Source organism: Psittacula echo (assembly GCF_963264785.1).
Source record: "Psittacula echo genome assembly, chromosome: 12".
Lineage (NCBI taxonomy): Eukaryota > Metazoa > Chordata > Aves > Psittaciformes > Psittacidae > Psittacula > Psittacula echo.
The window spans coordinates 3833542-3853793 of record NC_137747.1 but is presented as its reverse complement, the minus strand read 5'-3'; the positions used below and the strand labels follow the sequence as shown (position 1 = coordinate 3853793).

The following is a 20252-nucleotide window of genomic DNA, read 5'->3' as shown; positions in this document are numbered from 1 at the left end:
GGGGAATTTGTATCTGAACCATCTTAGGGAAAAATGACCCCAAAGGGGGAAGCAAATTCATATTAATCTAATAGTGAACATTAAAAATTCAGGAACATTGAAGACAGCAACTTTCAGCTGCAGTCCCACAGCTCGTTGAGGTGAGGCATTTGTGCAACTCACTTGGAGAGACGATTTTCAGATACCTATCAAGAAGAACACAACATGCTCTGTACACATGGGAAAACTCAGAAGGCCAAGGAAGTTCATGGAGTGTTTGCAGCACCAAAGCACCCATGGAAGGAACCCTGCACCCCAGCAGCAGCCAGTCATACCGAATGGGTCAGCGAGCAGCCCAGCGCTGACACGAGTGGTACCCTGCTCCATGCAGGCGATGATGCAGTGGGGAAACCAGGAGGACACGGTTTACCCATGCACCAAAGCAGGAATATCAAGGATGGCTTAAGATCACACAGGGCTTTGCAAAGCCCAAGAGCAGCTCAACTCCTGGGCTGCGCTGCAATTCCTCTTTGGAAGGAAGGGCGTAGTGACATGTGCAGGCTGGAGCATAGAGCATAACAAGCATTTGCCCAAGTTAAATATTACCCTTCCTAGAGGGATTCGGACTCTCCTACATTAATTGCAGTTCAGGAGATGCGACTGCACATGACTGCATCTCCTGTTTCTTTTCCACCCCTCCTCCTCTGCAGTGATAGGCAGCTCTCCCCATCCATAGCCTGCCCTTCCCATCTCGCCTCCCTTTGCCAGGGTCAGTGCAAACACTTCCAAAGGAGAAAAAGAGCATCAGCAGCCAGCAGATTTCTCCACACACAGAGCATAAAAGCACAGCACTCACTGGGCACTTGTGGGCACTGCACAGTTAAATGCGCAATAAAAGGCTCTTCAGCAGGCGGAGTGAAATGGTTGCTAACCTCTCGGGCTGGCAGCACTGCCAGGCTGCTGCTGGATACCGACAGCAAACATTTACAGTCCTGCGTTTGTTCCCTAGGTTCATTAGGAGACAAAGTGGTGGAAATTCCTGCACCCTGGACACAGCCTCGAAGCAGCAGGAATCCTGATGCCTGAGCCCGATGCTCATGTGGGATCAGGATGAGGAAATGGAGAGCTTTGGTTAAATTATAGATCAATGAGAATTAAGTGAACACCAAGCAAGGGAGAGGAAGAACAAGCAAATACTCTCCAGTGATGCCCCTGACGCAGGAGGGCAGGGAAGGACGTGGGCTGCTTGGGACAACTCCTTGCCTCCTGGGTCATGGGAAAGGAAATCCTCCACTGCAGGCAGCCCCCACCACCAGCCTGGGCATCCTACTCATCAAACAAGCATTAGGATGTGCAGGAAAAGGGGATGTGGGGTGGAACTGTCCAGGAAATACATTCAACAGGGAGTTTTCATCAGGGCTGTTCTTCGGCAGTTGAAGCAATCGAGAATACAGCCAGACCACAGCAGATAATAAAAGGCAGGTTGGATCTGGATTTTAAATTCTATATACATCACACACCACTTAAAACAGATTTTGCAATCACCAATTTGCTCTTGCTCCAAAATAGGAGATTAACTATACCCACTGGAGAGTATAAAATTGTCAAGATAAAACCAAGTAAACAGTCAGGGATTTACTGACTCAGTTCACACAGTACAAACTGCACTGGCTAAAGCTTAAAGACCCTCACTTTGATGGAGGAAAAGATAATGGGACTGCTGTTTAGGATATTCCACAAAAAACAGAGACAAAGACCTGATTTTTCAAGCATGCTTTACGAGTTCAGCGTGGCTGAACAAAACCGGTTATCACATGTACAGCCTCCTGTTTGCTACAACTGAGCTGTTTCAAAGCAGGGTCTGAAATGCTGTTTCTGGTCAGTGGTTTGCCTTCACACCAGGCTGGACCATCCCAGTTAACATGCACGAAACCACACGTCCTCTCAGTTGTCATGCTTCAATGCAGGCGCAGGACTTGTGGTTACGGCATTTGTTCTTTGCTCACTCCAGCAAGACCCACAGCACATCTTCCACTGCCATTTATGGCTAAAGCAGAGTCCAGCTCCTATTTACATCCTCTTTCTCTCCAAAGAATAAATGAAAATACTACGGGGAAAGTCCCATCCCTGCCTAGTTTGCCCATGATGCACGCATCCCACGGGACCCGCTTCTTGCCATTGGAATGGCGAAACCCAAGGCAGAGATTTTCACCCCCATGGTGGGCTTGTCTGTGCCAAGCCGCTGGCTGCTTCATGTCTCCAACCTCAGCAGGGCACACCAGTGGGGACAAATCACCCCACGGAGGTGCAAGGTAGGTTGCAGGGTGCTACCCTCAGCCTGTCCTAAGGGGTTTACCCTGCTAAAACCTGGCTAAATGCTTATCAGCAGGGCAATGTCTACCACCAGAAGCCACAGGCTCTCATCTAACATGACACTGGGGGTTTCAACCCCTCCCTGGAGCTAAAACAGACTGCAATACTGCGGTCAGTACCTGCTAGTGAAAATAAAGCATCATGCAACCACTTCAACCCTGGATGTATAAAGGCTGCTTTGCAGCAAGCATGATTTCCACTGTGGAGACCGCATCTATGGCGAGATCCCTCTGTAGCAATACCCCAAGCCTGTCCCTGCTGTGGTTTCTTTTCCATATATTGAGAAACCAGCCATTTCAGCAGCCAGGGAAGGAGCACTGCCACAATCCCTGCTACACATCAGCCCAGCTCATCTGCTGGAGAGCCCATCAGCCCTTTCAACTCCTAACCCATCCTCCAAGCTGAAATTCTTCAATCGAGTGCGGTTACTGTTGCCCGAGATCTTAAACGACAGCAGCTCCCTGCCAAGGGTACTTTCACCACCCAGTGCCATTAAGATCCACAGCAGCTTGGCCTCCGCAGTAAGATTACAGAGTTGTTCTTGTCTGCAGTAATTAGAGACTGCACTGTAAACAGTCGGTACAGCTGCTGTGTTTTTATGGGGGACAAAAAGCTATCAGAGAGAGGATGCAACGTTGGAGTTCCAACATACAGACCATTAGCTACGGGATTTTGTAAGAACTCTGGTGTCCTAAGACATTCATGAGCTTTGCTGTGGGCTATGTAGCCTTGGAATACCTAACATTTTTTATATGGCTTTCTTCTGCCTGACAAGTGAACCAGTAGTACAGCTGCTGTAACTAAGTTAACCAATGCCATTATCAGAGTAGGGAATGACTTCACTGGAAATAATTAATCCCTCTATCTATGAACTTAGCACCTAAGAGACAATGGAACACATCACGCCTGCGTGACACCTTCCTGGGTGTCAGCAGAAAAGCAATGGCACGAGAGCCTGTTTGGGATGCCTTGAATAGGGGAAAATGGGGAAAAACCTCCTCTCTGCTGTGCACATCAAAACCAGACCCTGGGATCCAGCACACAGAGACCCCTCTCTGCAGGGAGCAGAGCAGGGAAGCACCATGCCCTGTAGCTTCCCTCTGGGATCACCATTATCTCCCTCCCTCTGCCGACTCCTCCCTCCTGCCCAACCACAGCAGACATTTACCAACAGCGCTGCCGCCCTGGTGCCAGGCATGAGCAAACCCTAACCCTTATCACAGGAAGGGGGAAATAAAGTGCCCAGGCATCACAGACCTGCATCGCACCGCCCTCTACTACAAGCACCACACTCACAGAACTGTGCCTAACGCACTGCCATTAAGTTACACATTAATCCCAGATAAGCAGAAACAAGGCTACTGAGTGAGTTCAGCAAGGGATAAGAGGGTCACACAGCCCCAGGCTGTAAGCAGGGTTCAAGGATCCACCGTAGGGTGATGGGAACATCAACCGAGGGGCAGGAGGCTTGTGGCCCCCACACTGCCACCCCACCAGGTTGTGTTTGCACAACCAGGGCTAAAACATGATGGAAGTTCAGTGATGCCATTGCAGGCTGTGGGCACAGGGTGCTGGGCACCGAGCCTGGCTGCACACAGCCTCCCAGCAGCACAGGGCTCAGCCATCACTGCCTTCTCCTGCCCCAAGTCACCAGCCCTCATCACCGTGGTGCCTCTGCAGTTGCAATTCCAAGCCAAAGTTCTTCCCTATCACCGCCTGGCAGTCCTGGAGAGGGACAAGCAAACATGAGGGCACCCTGGGGAACAGTACACAACCTCCTCCCTCCATCCCACTCCCTCACACCTTAAAGCTCCTCACACACAGAAGTTTCTTGAAGAGCTGTGTTTACCAAGGGACCTGACTGCTCGCTCATTGATATGAGCAACAGGGCAGGGCAAAAAACCTAATGAACTAATCAATTCCAGCCTGCCTGCAGCCAGGAACCCAGCTCTGCAAACAGGAGTCAGACATTCGGCTACCTTGGGAAAGATAAACATGCTGGGAATGAGAGGCCAGTGCTCCCTGGGTTGAGAAGGCGTCCCCATCCCTGCATGTCCCGCTTGTCCCCACATAGGTTTTGACACAGCAGCCCCAGGAGCCCATCCATAGGGAAGCAGCATGGGCACACAGCACCTGGAGGATGCTCCAGCCCTGGCAAACAGGACCCAGGTGGGCACAAGCAAGGCAGAGCGAGAGCTGGGGAGCAGCTCAGTGCTTTGCCACTACAGCACAAGGCTGGGCTCTGGGAAAGCCGGGAGGGAGCGTTGCTGGCACCATCCTGCATGACCAGATCCCAGGCAGGGCGAGATGCAGAAGCCCCAGGGTACGCCGAGCATGCAAACAGGGAGGGTGGGATGGGTCAGAAACACAACCTCTGAAAGCAAACATAGGCATCTCCTGCACCAATGCAGTGTCAGGGCCCGTGGCATCTCCCTGCCCTGGGCTCAGTCTCAGATGCAGAGGGGAAAGCTCCTTTGCGCACCTGAAGCTGTGCTAATCCCAGCATGGGCTTCCCTGCCCTCACCCAAGCAACTCCCTGTGACCATACACAGAGCCCATAGGTGCCCACCTCCCATTTCTGTCCCCTCCGTATCCAACTCCCATTTAAGTCTCCTCAGCCTCTGATCCCAGCCTCACCATGGGAAGTTAAAACTCACAAGTGCATCGAGGCTGCTCTGAGGTCTTGGAGGTGGCACAGTTCCTTTGCATCCTAAAAACACCACGTATGTCCACATGCATCTTGTGAAGACAGACCTGAGCAGCTCCCCAGTGCTCTCAGGGCACACTGGTGCCTTGGCTTGGCTGGGCAGAGGGTGCAGGTGCCCTTTTGGGGTTGCTGGGTGGCTGGGCACTGACCGAGCACCAGCAGAAGGTGAAGGTGCAGCCTGGAATAACAAAACGAGGTTTGCAGCCAGCTTTCACCTCCCAGGTCTTCCCTCTGCACTGTAAGGGAGTGTGGTATCCTCCTATGGAACACCATCAGTGCTGCCCTCCTTCTCCCTCCCCTTCCCAAAAGATCTGCCAAGCAGCATTTCACAACCTCAGGAAGAACAGTCCTGTTCCTCAGTGTATCCCATTGAGGTATTTGCAGTCATTGGATCCAACAGTGAGCCAATGTGGGCAGTAAGAACTCCTCAAGTCTGCCTGGCAATGGAAGAGCCCTGTGCAGGACAGCTGGAAACAAAGGCAGCTTCATCAGGGGCTTAACCTTCTCCTTTCCCAACATCCCCCTTGCTCCAAACAGTCAGGGTCAGCTATTGCAGACACCCCCAGCTTTGGGAAGGCTGCAAGGAAGGAGCTGGGCAGGACTCCTCCAGGCTGGAGCAACCCCAAGGGGCCATGGGGAAGGTGCTGATCAGGGCTGGTGTCCCACAGCCCCTCCCGCCCACCGAGCATGGCACCAGCCCATCCTCCTCCTCCTCCCCGCCAAAGCACCAGCCCTTCACTGCAGATTAATTTACCCACTCAAGTTATCCAGTTTGGCCAGGTTCTGTTTGCTTCTCAGGGGCATTATGGCTGAACACCACTGTGCTCTGCTCCCCGCATCCTCCACACAGCTGAGTCCCTGGCACTGCTTTGCAAACACAACCCTGTAAGTGCCATGTTGCTCTGCAGCAGCATCCTAAATTTGGGGAATTCCTGACCCACTACCAAGCCACATGGATGCGGTGTCCTGGATGCAAAGGGGGAGAAGGACTGATGTCAGCACCCACTGCGAGCCCTGCTTTGCCATCAGCTTTCTGCAGCACAGCAGCAAATGAGACAATTACTATGTTGACTGGCTTTATCTCTGTTCTAATTAGGTGAAAGCAGGGCTAACCTACAGCACCCCAAAGCTGGGCACCCCCCCAGCACTGCTCCCTCCACCTGCTCTTGCCCTACAGCCCTTCCCAACCCAAGGCATGGAGCAAGCAACCCTGGAGCAGTTTAACAGGGCCAGGTACCAGCAGACACCCCCTACTGCTGCAGCCTAGACACTGTAAGACCATTTAATACAACCCAAGACACCAGAAAGCAGGCACTGTCGGGATGATTGCAAGCCAGCAAGTCTGCTGAGGCCTCTGAAACACAAAAGGATGCTTGACCAATCCTTGCCTGTAATTACAAATGCAGGTTAGGGCAGGAGGATGCACAATGGGCTTGGGCTGAAGGAGAGCTGAGGCAAAGCCTCATTTGCAGGTTTGATGAGCAATAAATTAAACATGGGAACACTTTGCACGTGGCTGTCACACAAGAAGCTCTGGAGCCCCATACAAGGGCTCAGGCCATGTCCAGGAGGGATGGGGCAGCCAGGCCTGTGAACGGGGAAGCAGCAGCGATGCTGTGGGTAGCACCGGCACTTGCTGCTGTGTGAGAACTGCACATCTTGGTTCACCTCAAAGCAGAAGTTTCCCATACCTGCCCCCCGGTCCCGACTGCTCCACAAGAGCCATTTGGTCAGGGTGTTTTCAGTTCTGCAGGCAGCGCAGTCACGTCCATGGAGCGGAAGAGCAGCAGCGAGCTGCGCTGCCCTCCTATGCTGAATGGCAGCGAGATGAAAAGGGGCTACTGGAATGAAGTTCTGTTTTCAAGAAAGAGGAAAGCTGATGTGAATAGCCAGCGTGTTCCAACAGCTTGCTCAGCTGCTGGCCGGTGAAGCGGCACAGGACATGCTTGTACCACGCTGAGTGCAGACACAGGAGTGGGCACCCACAAACACTCCTGTCCACAAAGAACCCCTAACCTTGCAAGGAGGAGATAGCTGTGCACCTTGGGCGCCCTTGCCCTACCGCCCCAGGCAGACCCTAGCAAGCACAACAGCTCGTAGCTGGAAAGTCACTTTCAACTTGCCTCACTATCTGCTTACAGCAACACTTCCCCCTGCCCGCAGGCAGAAACAGACCTGGTGCAGCAGATCTGCTGCCACATCCACGCACACTGCTCACAGCGCTGGGATGCAGGAGGGGCACGCACCTCCTCAACCCGCATGGGGACAAGCGGCAGGCAGGGCAGCGCCAGCCTGTGCTGAGCAGGAGCCCCAAAACAGGGAGAGCTGCTCTTGCTGTGAAGCATGGGCTCCCACCACACAGCCTGCCTCCAGCACAGCAAAGGCCAAGGCAAGGAGCAAGCGCCTCTGGGCTTCACTCCTCTGCAACCAGCATGAGCAGCTCTGCTGCCACATCCAAAATCCTACAGGGTTCCAGGGCAAAGCTGCTGCAGGGACCAGGACAAGGGGAGATGAGACTTTTGTGAGCTTCAGTGCTGCTGATGGCCACTGCAGGGGGTGTGGGGTCCCTGCTGCAGAGCCACACAAGCTCACACTAAAGTCACAGCTGCTTTTTGAGGAGGTGAAAGCCTGATGCCAGAGCATCTCCCTTACCTACCAACATGGAGCTCTATGTAGCTGGAAACATGGTTTTAAACTGAAAGCTAGAAAACGAAGCCTTTCCCCCCTAGATCCAGGATGCTGGATGACTAACATTTGCACGCTCCTACCTCCCCATCACTTCACTTTTGCCATCTGGTTCTGCATTTGGTCACTGCTGCAGTCTGGAACCCGCCTGCTGAACTACCAGGCTTCTTCGAAAGCCACTCTCACACCATGCAAACGCAGCTGAATAATATTGTCACCCAGTAGCTGGTCTCCAGACCAGCATTTTCAAGGGATTTGATCCATTTCAAATAAGGCAATGAGCTTAGCCCTTGATTAAATACATAGCATAATCCACCTAAATCTTGTTAGCCGAGAAGCAAGTCGCTCGTCTCACTAGCTGTGGGTGGCATTGCATTTCACTGCCAGGCAAGCAGGGATGCCTGCAGCCTGAAGGTGCCCATGGGGGCACAGCCCAGGCAGGCAGAAGCACTGGTGACTGCAGCAAGGAGGCGCAGAGCTTGCCCATGTGGATTCAAGGTACAGGAGTGCATGGGATCCTCCTGCAAAGCTTCCCCCTGCAACAGGCAAAAGCCACCCATGGAAAGAAAGTCCCTTCCCTGCTGAAGGGCACAGGGAGGGTGTCTCCAGGCTCACCTTCAGCCAGGGCAGTGGGCACCCGATAGCAACCAAAGCCCTAAATAAAATCCACAGCAAGAGAAATCACTGAGTGAGGGAGTCAGGCTGCAGCATGGGAGGAGGATGCGCTGCAGCTTTGGGGGAGTTTCACACCGTATCAGTTGTGCTTCCCTTTCCTTGGGAGGAATGAATCAGCACAGCATTTGTAGAGCCTTAACAGAAAGGACTGGTGCTGAGTGAGAAACACATCACAACAAGGACTATTCCAGCTGCTGGACGGACAAGAGCCTGGCTCCGGGCGAGATGCAGGTGTGCAGCCAGGGTCAGCATCACAAACATCCCATTTCCCAAGGGCAGCATCACCATCTGCCTGCTCTGCTCAGCACTCACCAGCTGTGGCGTGCAGCAGCACCACTTCCCTCTGGGTCCCAGGCTGCCTCTCTTCCCACTTCTCTGAACTTCCCAGTGCAGACACCAGTGTGGGTGCACATGTCCCTGACAGTGGTATATGGGGGAACCAGGCAGCTTGGGAAGCCTGGCAGAAAGAACCTTCCTTCCCCAGGCAAGCCCTGCTCCCATCCTGCTTGTCTCTGGGATCACTCTATAAGTGTACAGCGAGTCTTTCAAAGCTCAGAGAGGCAGAACAGTGAGCAGGGGAACACTATGAGGAGAGGGACTGTTCATTAGGGACTGTAGTGATAGGACAAGGGGTAACGGGTTAAAACTTAAACAGGGGAAGTTTAGATTGGATATAAGGAGGAAGTTCTTTACTGTGAGGGTGGTGAGGCACTGGAATGGGTTGCCCAGGGAAGTTGTGAATGCTCCATCCCTGGCGGTGTTCAAGGCCAGGTTGAACAGAGCCTTGGGTGCCATGGTTTAGCGTGAGGTGCCCCTGCCCATGGCAAGGGGGTTGAAACTGGATGATCTTAAGGTCCTTTCCAACCCCAACTATTCTATGATTCTATGCTGTTTTCAAGTCCCAAGGATGCCGTTTCCCAGCCTGAGGCTGCTCCCCACCAGCAATTCCCCCTACAGCTGCTCTTACCTAAACAGAAAAATACACTAGGATGTGGGACAGGAAACATTTGCTCCCGAGGTTACGCTGTATTTATTATTTGAGTCATTATAAGACAAAATCCCTGAAAAGCGCTATTGCTCCCTATTTCCCCCTGGGTTTCAGACCCAGCATGCAGTGATCAGCTCTGCAGGGAGGTGACCTCCCCCTGGGGCCGATCTCAACTAAGAGGCAGGAGCTCTGCAAATCCCTGCTCCATTAGCAGCTCCAAGGCTTCCTGCAGCAGCCAGGCACGTTTCAACAGCCACTGGAAGGATTTTAAGTTAATTTACCCATGTTAACACGTTATGTGGCTTCTGTCATCTCAATTACCTTAAAAAGCCCAGGCACAAATCTCAGGGGGAGTGCAAGGGAGGAGGGAAAAATAATGATTTAAGAATTAGTAAGGAAGAAGGAGGAAAAAATAAGGTCTTGGGCACAATTCCAAAGCACAATTTTAGGCAGATGGGGGGGGGAAACAACTTCACAGGTTTTCAAAACCCGAAGAAAAAGCAGGGAACAGAAGCAGTATCTGTTTTAATCGAATACTAGCCAGGAAGGCGCCGCAGAGCAGATCTCACCAGTCACCAGCTGGCATAGCACAAAATCAGCCTTTTGGCACTGGGATCCTCACCCAGAAGCGGGCAAGGAGAAGGGCTGCCCGCAGAGGAGCCAGGATGATAAATGACAGCAGTTGAGCATTGCAGGGGCATTTCACTGCTTCAGAGGTTGCTGCTATAACAATCTTCTCTGACTCAGCAGCTGAAAGGGATGCCGGGAAGGAAGCACCATAAAAAAAAGTCATGCATTATTAATACAGGCTCTGGCAGCAAGACATGAGTTGGAAAAACACTGAGGGGGAAAAGAAAGACTGCAGAATAAGAGCGAGCTGCATGTGAGGAAGCATTTCACACTCCTGCGAGAGCCGCTGCGGCCAGGGGCCACCCTCCATGGGGTCCTCATCTGCAAGCAAGCCCCATGTTTGCTGATAGCAACTTAATACCCACTATGTTCTCCCTCAGAGCAGGTTGCTGCAGAAAACACCACATGCCTTGGGCATGGCCTGCTCTAGTTTCAAGCTACAACAGCCCCGGGCTGTCCTGCTGTGGAATACAGCCATTTTAGCAGGTTTAGCTACCTGCCGTCTGTGCATCGCTTGCTGACTCCCAGGAGCTTCCCCCTTTGCCTCCCACTGCACGCAGCCCCCCCAGCCCTTCCCAGCCACCCCACTGGTGTTTTAATGGCAGCACCAGTCACACCAGGCTCCTGCAGCCTCTTGCCAGCATGCTGACTGGAGGCAGGAAGCGGAATGAAAGGCTTTCCTCTTCCTGCCAGGTAGGTGAGGGAAAGAAATACCAACTAGCACTTGACTACCTGGTGCACTGCAGTGTTTGCTTTCCTCTTTTATGCTGGATGCTTTGTATCATCACTGCTTTCCATCCAAAAATCCTTGCTTCCAGACACAGCCTCTCCCAGCCTGCTGCTGAGGGGAGACACCATGCATTAGGAGTACGTGTTCCCCTATTGCAGGCATCACACCGACTTCCGCCAGCATATCCTCCTCATTACAGGGTAACCCTCTGATCCCTGCGCAGGAGCCTCCTGGCAGCAGATCAGCATATTTAAAGTTTCAGCCCAGATTGGTCCCCAGCCTCTCCAAAGCAAAGGAGGTGGCTAAGGCTGTGCCAGGATTCAAGTGGTTCCTTTGATCGCTTGTATGGTGATAGCATTCAAGTACAACCGATCAATTATTTTGCCATAGAATTCCCTAGATAAGCACACACACACTGGCTGAAGGCTGCTTACACCATAGTCCAACCTGCAGCTGTGCAATGGGTTTTTTTTCCCTGTATTTGCTTTCTTCCATTGTGTGTGCAGTGGCATCCTCCATACAGAAATATTTCCTACCCTTTACCTTTCAGATTAGAGAGAAACAGCGAGAGAACAGCTTTGGAGGCACTGTTTTCACACACAGAAATGTGCCTGCTCATCAGGGCAGGAAAACAATAGCTTTCTAACACAGCAAATTCTCACTGAGCAGGGAAACTGAGGCACAACCCAGAGAATAAACCATGGTGTTATTTGAACCCACATCCCCTGGAAGCAGCCTCTTCCCTATTGCAGAAGCCAAGGGGACAGGAACAGGCACCCTGGCTGGGGTCTCCTCTGGTGGCATCTTCTGAGGGGCCCCAGGACAAGACTCGCACACAGAACAAGGGCTTCGGAGGGGTTCACACCAGCCCAGGGCCACCACACACAGCCACAGGTTTGCAAAAAGAGGAGTTCTCTGGTTTTGCACCTCAAAACCAAAACACTATAAAAAATAGGCTTTAGGGAGTCACACACAATATGGTCACTCGCTTTCAACTAAAGCCCAGTCCAAGCAAGCACTCACCCTCCTCGCCTCCCCCATGCAGCCAGGAACGAGAAGCTCAAACCAAGTCTCTTGCACTTCTGAAGTAATATTTACATGTGCTGGAAAAGCTAAGTGTCAATAAGGTGCACTAAAGCTTGTGGCTCTACACAGAACACCCACAGCCACTACAGAGCTCAAGGGTTCCCCCAAGCACGACAGCCCATTCCTTCACTTTGGGCTCCTCCACTTCAGGTTTGAACCACCAGCAAGCCCCAGAACATTCCTTTTGTAATGGAAAGAAAGCACCACAGCTCTGCCTGTCACACTCCATGCTGTAGCTGCACCCACTGGGACATGCTGCCCCATCACCCTTGGGACCCTTCCAAGCAGCAGATGAGGATGGTCAAGGGTGGTTTTCCTGCCCGGCACTGACTTCACCCCCTCAGCTTTTCAGTCTACCTTTCCTTTCAAAGTAAGAGCAGCTCAGGGTGATGCTAAAAGCCCTCATGTTTTTAATGTCCTCAATTTCATGTTCTTCCAAAAAACACATAAAACATCTCTCAAAAATTTCCGATTTGGGTTTTTTCTTGCATTTCCACAGCACAGCCTCACTATACACCTCCTGCTCCATCTCAAAACAGGGCTAATACCCACTGCATGTAGAGCAGGTGCTAGAAAACCTTCCATCACACATTAACCATCCTAACACACCGGTATTTAAAATGCTGTCAGACCAAACCACAGTCAGAACAGTTCAAATGCAAAGGAGAAGGAAAAGCCGGTATGAAAATAAACTTTACTAAAATAACCCAGCGAAGGTTTTGTCAAAGTAAACACACATTTTATTGTAATGATGATGCTTTAAAAATAAGCTGTTCAGGAGAAGACTTCCCCTCTCTGTAAAGTTGCATATCAGTTTCCCTTCCAGACTATTCATCCTTTGGTGTGCCACAGGGAGAGCAGGGGTTCCTGCAGAGCCTGACCCAGCTCCACTGGTTAAAGGTCACCAGTGCCACCCTTTGAGGTTCCCCAGAAGATGCGATAAAATTAAGCATTTTAAGACTCCATGCACTGCTTGGATATCAAAATCCACCAACAGAAACAGCATTCAAATAGGCACAAGCGCAAACATATAGCTCCCCACATTACTCATCTCCATCCCCTGCAGTGGTCCCTGGGGCATTCATTGTGCCCTGCAGAGCAGATGCTGTCTGAGTTAATGCAATTAATGAGTCCACCTGGAAAAGAGGCAGACGATCAGCTCAGCAAACAAAGCAGCAGTGTCAGAGCCCTGATCTCCACCACAGCCGGCTGCCACCTGAAGTGACCAAGTGCCTGATAGCACTGACCATAAAGGGCTCCCATGACCGTGAAGATGAGGTGGACCGGGACTCTGGGCTCACAGCACTAATGGTTTTGCTTTAACGCTTGGTTCATTGCAGCTCACTGAAGTTTTGAAGCACTTCATTTGCTGGAATGAACCAGTACATGGAAGATTGTGACTGCTGATCAGCTTCCATAAGACAGGCCTTCCAGAGATGGATGGATGAAACCTGAACTCTACATGCTCCCTGCAATTGCAACACCCATCAGCAAAATAACCCAAACCAGACGTGCCTGACAGACAACACGGGTGCTTACAGGCAAAGAAAACCTAGTAATTCACCTGCCCTCAAAGAAACCTTGTAATCTGTTAGCCTTGACCAAAAGGTGGTCTCCAACCAACACTCTGCACCACCAATGCCTTGGATGCATTGGGAGCATTGCTGTTCTGTCTGCGTGCGAGGCCTTTTGGGAGACTGGTGCTGGAAGAAGGTGTTGCTGTCAAAGGAGCTGTTTCCCACAGCCGTCACCACTCTCCTTCCGCATGTTATTACAGAAGATCCTGAGCTCAAGTTATTGTATCAAGGCACACTTGAGGATTTCTTACTACCCCCAGTCACTGTCAGATCCGATGACTGCAAATACCTCAATGGGATACACTGAGGAACAGGACTGTTCCTTCCTGAGGTTGTGAAATGCTGCTTGGCAGACCTTCTGGAAAGGGGAGGGAGAAGGAGGGCAGCACTGATGGTGTTCCATAGGAGGATACCACACTCCCTTACAGTGCAGAGGGAAGACCTGGGAGGTGAAAGCCTGGCTGCAAACTTTGTTTTATTCCAAGCTGCACCTTCACCTTCTGCCGGTGCTCGGTCAGTGCCCAGCCACCCAGCAACCCCAAAAGGGCACCTGCACCCTCTGCCCAGGTGAGCAAAGGCCACCACAGCTCACCAGTGTGCTGCTCAGATGAGCTGGGCAGCAGCTCCCTGCCATGGCCAGCATCCCCTGCTCCCTTGCTCATGACTGCGTTGCCGTCCCATTTCTGCCTTTCTCTGCACCCGCCACCGAGTCTGAGCAGGCACCTGCTGACATCCCCACTAGAAGTGCACAGAAGCCAAAAGCAGCAGCTACCCACTGCCCCACACAACCTCCCCATTCCAGACTCACCAGCCCCAGCTCCACATCCCACAGTGCCATCCCCTCCTCAGGACCACAACCACTGCTCTTCTTCCATTCCTCACCACCAAGGAGGAACCACAACCTCACCAACCACTTCCCCCAGCACCATGGTCCCCCTGTCTGGGGGTCCCCCCATATGGGGCAAGCCCATAGTAGCAAAATCTTTTCCCATTTTCACCCTGGAACTCCTCTGTGCCAAGACCTGCCAGGCTGATGCACTAAACTGAACTGGACCAGCCACATTTGGCCATCTAATGCTCTTGCAAGGGACCAAAGTGACAAAGAAGCTGTACAAAGGACACTGCTGGTCTCTGCAGTACTGCCCTCCTGTCCACCAAAACACAGTGAGAAGGAATAGCATTTCAAAGCACTCCTGCCCATCAAAATCAAGGCCTTGTGCCATAAATATGATTCAGGGTTAATGCTCCTGCCTCATATCCTGTATGGGAGCAATTCCTGGTAAGTTTTGAGGAAATAAAGCCGGAGAGGATTACAGCTCTCGCACAGGTCAATCTTTCACCAAATAATTTGAATTCTCTGCGTTACCTCCCTGCATCAGACCCAACCATGTAAGAGTCCTGTGCAAACCTAAGTGTAAAGGCACAAAATACAATAAAAAGGCTCCAACATCTGGAGAGACAATAAAGGGAAAAGCCTGGCACAGCCACACGAGCACCAGGGAAGGTCCCTGACCTCCCTCCTCTCAGCGACGACCAAGTCTAAGGCCTGAGAAATTCCAACTGTGGCAGCAAGAGTTATCAGGATGAAACAGCAACTTGCAGTGCAAGCAGCTTGTGAAAGCGTTACTGTTCTCAGCTGCAGAAAGGAATTCCCCTGATTTCCTACAATCTGTTAAAAGAGCATAAAGCCAGATGTTTTTAGGAAAGCTGTAGGAGCCCCCGTGACATGGAAACACAGGACAGGCAGGGGAGGACCTGGAAGGACCAGCAGCGCCCTGGATGAATTCAGGAGCAGAGGTCAGGACTAAATAGAAGCGGCTTCTCAAGGTGTTTCACCTCCATGTCAGTATGCTCTTTGTACCCACACCATCCTTGCTCCAACCCTGGGTCCAGGCACAGACAGAAGAACTCCAGCCAGCCCATTCCTGAACATCCCTTCTGGATAAGCAAGAGGTACACAGGGCGGCTGTCCCACGAGGGCAAGAGCCCCAGTGCCAGGAACACGCTCTGCAAAGAACACCCACCAAGGTGCCCATAGGACTCCAGAGCGGGATAAAACAGCTCACCCAATGCCAAGCTCTGCTTATTCCAAAGACGAGGCCAGTACCATTGCTTGTAACTAAAACAGAGTCTGCCGCACAGCACCTTACCCTGCTCCTGCTGTTCACAGGACCCCTGAGCAAGGCAGCAAGGTAACCTGAATGGTCCAAGCATCACCTCCTACCTGCTGCCTCGCAGGGCTCCCCTGGCAGGCAGCAGGGACCTATGCAGATACAGGAGCATCCCCTGGATCCTCCAGCGGCTGCCTCTCCATCAGCCCCACCATGCCTCGGCCCCAGCTCACCGCCCAGCAGAACAATCGGCTGCCTCATCCAGTGCACAATGGCCACGATGAGACAGACCCACATAATCACCCCGGCCACGGCAGGGACAAAAGCAAGCGAGCGCCGGGGAACAGCATCGAATAACAGCAGAGCCTGCTGTATTTGTGCCATCAGCCGGGTCCCTGGTAATTTACTTCAGAGTTGGCAGCGGGAGCCCAGGGACATAAATTGTTAGGGTGGCACATTGGGAGGACACATGGGTGTTGGATGTGAGGCTGGCAAGGAGGCAGCGCTGCCTGTTTACTTTGGATTGCTCTGTACAAACTTGAGGCCCCAGGAAAATTTCAGTTCCATAGGAAGAAAGCTTGGTGAAGGACAGAGATGAGGAGCTCACGAGGCATCACAAACCCAGCACAATGCAAACACAAGCCCCAAAACCCTTGGGCCCCCTGAGTGTACCTAGCATGGCTATTTGCTGACAGTAAACATGAATTTCTTCCTGCATTTCCGTCTCAAGCAGACTGCTGGCATTACCTGGGCTGCGAGGAGCCAAACACAATGGCCAGCCAGGCACCAGGCCAGCGCTAGGGTAGGCAACCCACAGCCTGGGCTGGGCTCCCCTTCCCCATCTCCAGAGGACACCAGGAGCAGTTTTCCAGCTTTTCCAGCCTGCAAGGGATCCGGCAAGCATGCCATCTCCACATCAATGCGCTGAGACAGCACCCAGAAGTGCAACTGTCCCAGTTTTCTCCTGGCACTGGTGCACAACTGCACAAACACAACAAGCCTCAGGGATGCTGCGAATTTTCCCCCCTCAAACCAAGGGCCCAGGGACAGGCCCAGCTCTGCCCTCTGCTACGGTACAGCACATCCTGCCACAGGGACACCGGGATGTTCCCAGCCCAGGCAGGGTATCCTGGATCCAGCCCTGGGGCCACCAGCTGCTGGCCCCGCAAGGGATCTGGCCATAGCAGAGCCTTCCAGCAGCCTGTGGCACTGAGCAGATAAAAGCCGTTCCCAAGCCCAGGCTCCATCTTGTTCAAGCTCACTTGGAGCTTCAGGTCCCATTTATCTGGATGTTCCCACTCTTTTGCCCATGGTTTATCTGATGAGCTGCACATCCTTCTTCAGCCGCTTCCCCAACACATCCTTCAAGGGATGGGTTTGGAGGAGAGGCTTCTCCAGGCTCTTTAGCTGGAGAAAACCAGCCCAGCCCTACCCCACCACACCAAAGGAACAGCGGGCAGGCCAAAGGCCCCAGAACACCCTGCTGATGGCATCTCTCCATCACACACCATGCGGTTGGTTCATTCAAACCTCCAGTTCTGCTCATGTCCTATCTCATTCACTTTCCTTCCAAGCCCCTCCTTACCACTCTGGCCTGAAAAGCAAACTCCCTCCAACTGCCAGGAGGACAAGCCCAGCCGCCCTGTGAGCACTGGGCTGGGTTTTCATGACGGACCAGTTTTGGCTGAAAGAAGGGAAAAGGAAAGAAAAGAGGGGAAAAAAGGAAGCAGATCTGTCACCTAATGGGGAGATGACTCAGAACATCGCCAGCATCCACGGGCAGGTGGGGACAGAGACCACCTTCACCTCTCTACCTTTTTTTTAGCATCGTGGACAGCAAGAACATTAGGTGGGACATGACAGTGTTATCCAAGATCCACGAAGGAAAAGACCTCTGGGCACAGAGCTGGTTTTAAACAGTACTTCATACGCTACAGCACCTCTAGGACTGGGGACAATGTAGAGGCAGCACAAAATTAATTCAACAACTCTAAAAAAGGAACAAAACCATCCTTCGAAGTTCCCTTCTTGAACTGCACAGCTATTCCCTCTGGGCCTGGGGAAAGCCCATTGTCATGGTTAAAGGAGAAAAATGACTGCTACTGCTGAACCCAGGACACCCATCCACAGCCACTCCACAGCTCTTGGAGAAGACATCCCCTGCAATGGGCTGCAGGATGCATTTGACTTAAACAACTGTCATCCCCATGGCAGCATGAGAACAGGACGAGTCAGGCTGTGTATAGAGCACTATTAGCACCAGTGTGAAACTGTCCTCCAATGGATGCCACAGAGCAGCTCAGCAGGACAAAGCCAGGAGCTCGGTGGCATGCCCATTGGGACAGCAGAGCTCTGAGCCACCACGGGAAGGCACAGGATGCCAAGGCCAGGACATGAGAAGGGTTCCCCACACTAGCCAACCCCCACTTAGCCCTAGGAAAAGCTCCCAAAGCCCAGCAGCAGCCATAGGACATCATCTGCAAATAAAACCCATGGAAGTCATCTTGGAAAGCACACAAAGGTCTCCTTGAGGTGCCCAAGCTAGGAATGGCACAAGCAACACCAATGACATTTCAAGGAGAAACTCCCATTCACAAGACTTCTTTTGAAAGGGTTGTTTCTGCAGAAATAAATTGTTGCCAAAGTTTGGTTGAAGGCCAAACCACCAGCTTGGCTCCTTGCAGGAACGAGATACACTGTATGGAGACAACAGCTGCTTTCCGATCCCATCTCAGGGGAGACGGGTGCACAGCCCCGCTGGCACCGGCACCAGGCGCTAGCCGTTTGGGTACATGGCCACTCCAGTCCCCTATGAAGCACGCTAAGGGACAGGACACAGGAACAAGTACGCTCTCCTGAAATACACGCTCCTCATCTTCCCACTTGACCAAAAGAGCAGGATTCCCACCGGAGAGCGAGCTCAGACCACAAGCGCTTGGGCAACGCTCCCCTGCTTCAAAACAAACTCTCCAGCAGCAGCGGGATCGCTGCCCCCGGCTCGGCGCTGGCAGCGGCACCGCTCGGGCCCCGCGGCCGGCACCTCCCGCGGCCCCTCTCCACGCACCGGGAACCGGCATCTCCGCACGGACCCCCCGAGGGGCAGGAGTGGGCACCCCCTTGGGGAAGGGTGGGTGAGAAATCACCCCCCGGGCTCTCTCCACCGCCGGCGGGAGGCGAGGACGCGCTGCCGAGGGACACCGCGGAGCCGCCGCCGGGGGCGCCGGGCCCGGGCCGCCCCTCTCCGGGCAGCGTCCGCCGGGGATGCGGATTACTCAGCGTTTCCCGCGAGAGACGCCGTCCCCCCGCCCCGGGCCGCGGCCCACCGCTTACCGATGCCCGGCGCCACATAGACGAAGTAAAGGAAGGAGGAGGAGAGCGAGAAGAGGAAGAGCGCGGCCAGCAGCGAGCGCCGGGGCAGCAGCCGCCAGGCGCTGCGGGGGCCGCGGGGCCACCGCATGGCCGATGCGGCGCCGCCGCCGCCCTGCTGCTGCCGCCGCTGCCGCCGCTCACATGCGCCGAGGCCCGGCGGGAGGCGCCGCGCCGGGGCCGCTCGGAGCCGCCACCCGCGCCCAGCGCCGCCGCATGAATGAGCCGCGGCGGGGCGGGGCGGGGCGGGCGGGAGGCGCGGGGCGGGGCCGGGCGCCGCGGGGACCGGCTGCAAACTCCCGCCGCTGCGGCAGCGCCAGGGGCCGCGGCCGAGACCACCCCGGACCGCCCCCGGGGCTGGCCCTGAGCGCTGCTGGTGGGCCCGGGCCCGCGGCACCGGAGCTGGGCAGCAGGGATGGCACCGGGCAGGGACAGGGGGACAGCCGGCCACGGACCTGGGTACCAGTGATAACCCCGGGACACGGGGCAGGGACACCCGGCCACAGACCAGAACACCGGGCGATGACCCAGAAACACCCAGCAATGGCCCTGGCACATAGGGCAATGACCCAGAGGCACCCGGCCACAGACCTGGGTACCACTGATGTCCCCAGGACACTGAGCAGTGGGCTCAGGACACCCAGCCATGGTCCTGGGACACCCAGCATCAGAACAAGGGCTGATCCCCACCTAACTTCCCAGGGTCCATTTGGACAGTGCTGGGTGCCCTCCAGATACTGTGCAGGAGGAGGCACAGCCTCAGTGGAGGTGATGGGCACAGACGGACGGAAGTGAAGGGCAGGTGAAGTTGTCACGGTCAGCGCAATAATGAGCACAGCCAGCAATCAGCAGCCCAGTCGGTTAAAGAGTAATTAAGCAGTTTTGCACATGTTTGTGGGCAGTTCCTCCGTTGTGTGTAGGAGGAGTTGGAAAGAGATACAGAGATGCCTGAAAATGAGAAAAAAAAGGGGAGAGAAGAAACACCATCCCCATCAGGAGAGCCAGGAGAAGGAGCCGCAGAGCAGATGGGGCCCAGTTCAGCCCACAGAGCTGCAGGGTTTTGCCTCATTTATGATTCCAGTATCTGTGCAACTCGGACTTTGTTCAGGGGAGGCTGGAGGGAGAAGTGATTCCTTATTTCACCATCAGAGCTGAGAAAACCAAGCCCTGCACCAGGCCTGGGGCAGGAAGCGGAGCTTTTGGACTGGTGGCATCTGCCACCAGGATGGGCAGTGAAGGCAGCGGCACTTCCAGAAATGATGGGGTGGGAGATGGGGACAGATCATCTGCCAGCATGTGGCTGGTGTGTCCACAGCTGCCTCTGCATCCCAGGGATGAGCCTCTT

The 20252-nt window shown here is 53.6% G+C and overlaps 1 protein-coding gene across 1 annotated transcript in view; it reads right to left on the bottom strand.

Annotated features, from left to right (window-relative positions):
- Positions 1 to 18998, bottom strand: part of B4GALT5 (beta-1,4-galactosyltransferase 5) — a gene marked incomplete at both ends in the record, with an annotated part of 35315 nt that extends 16317 nt beyond the window's left edge. The window contains one exon of the mRNA XM_080628102.1: positions 18872 to 18998. Coding sequence (XP_080484228.1) covers positions 18872 to 18998 — 127 coding nt within the window. The remainder of the gene's footprint in view (positions 1 to 18871) is intronic.
- Positions 18999 to 20252: the final 1254 nt, after the last annotated feature.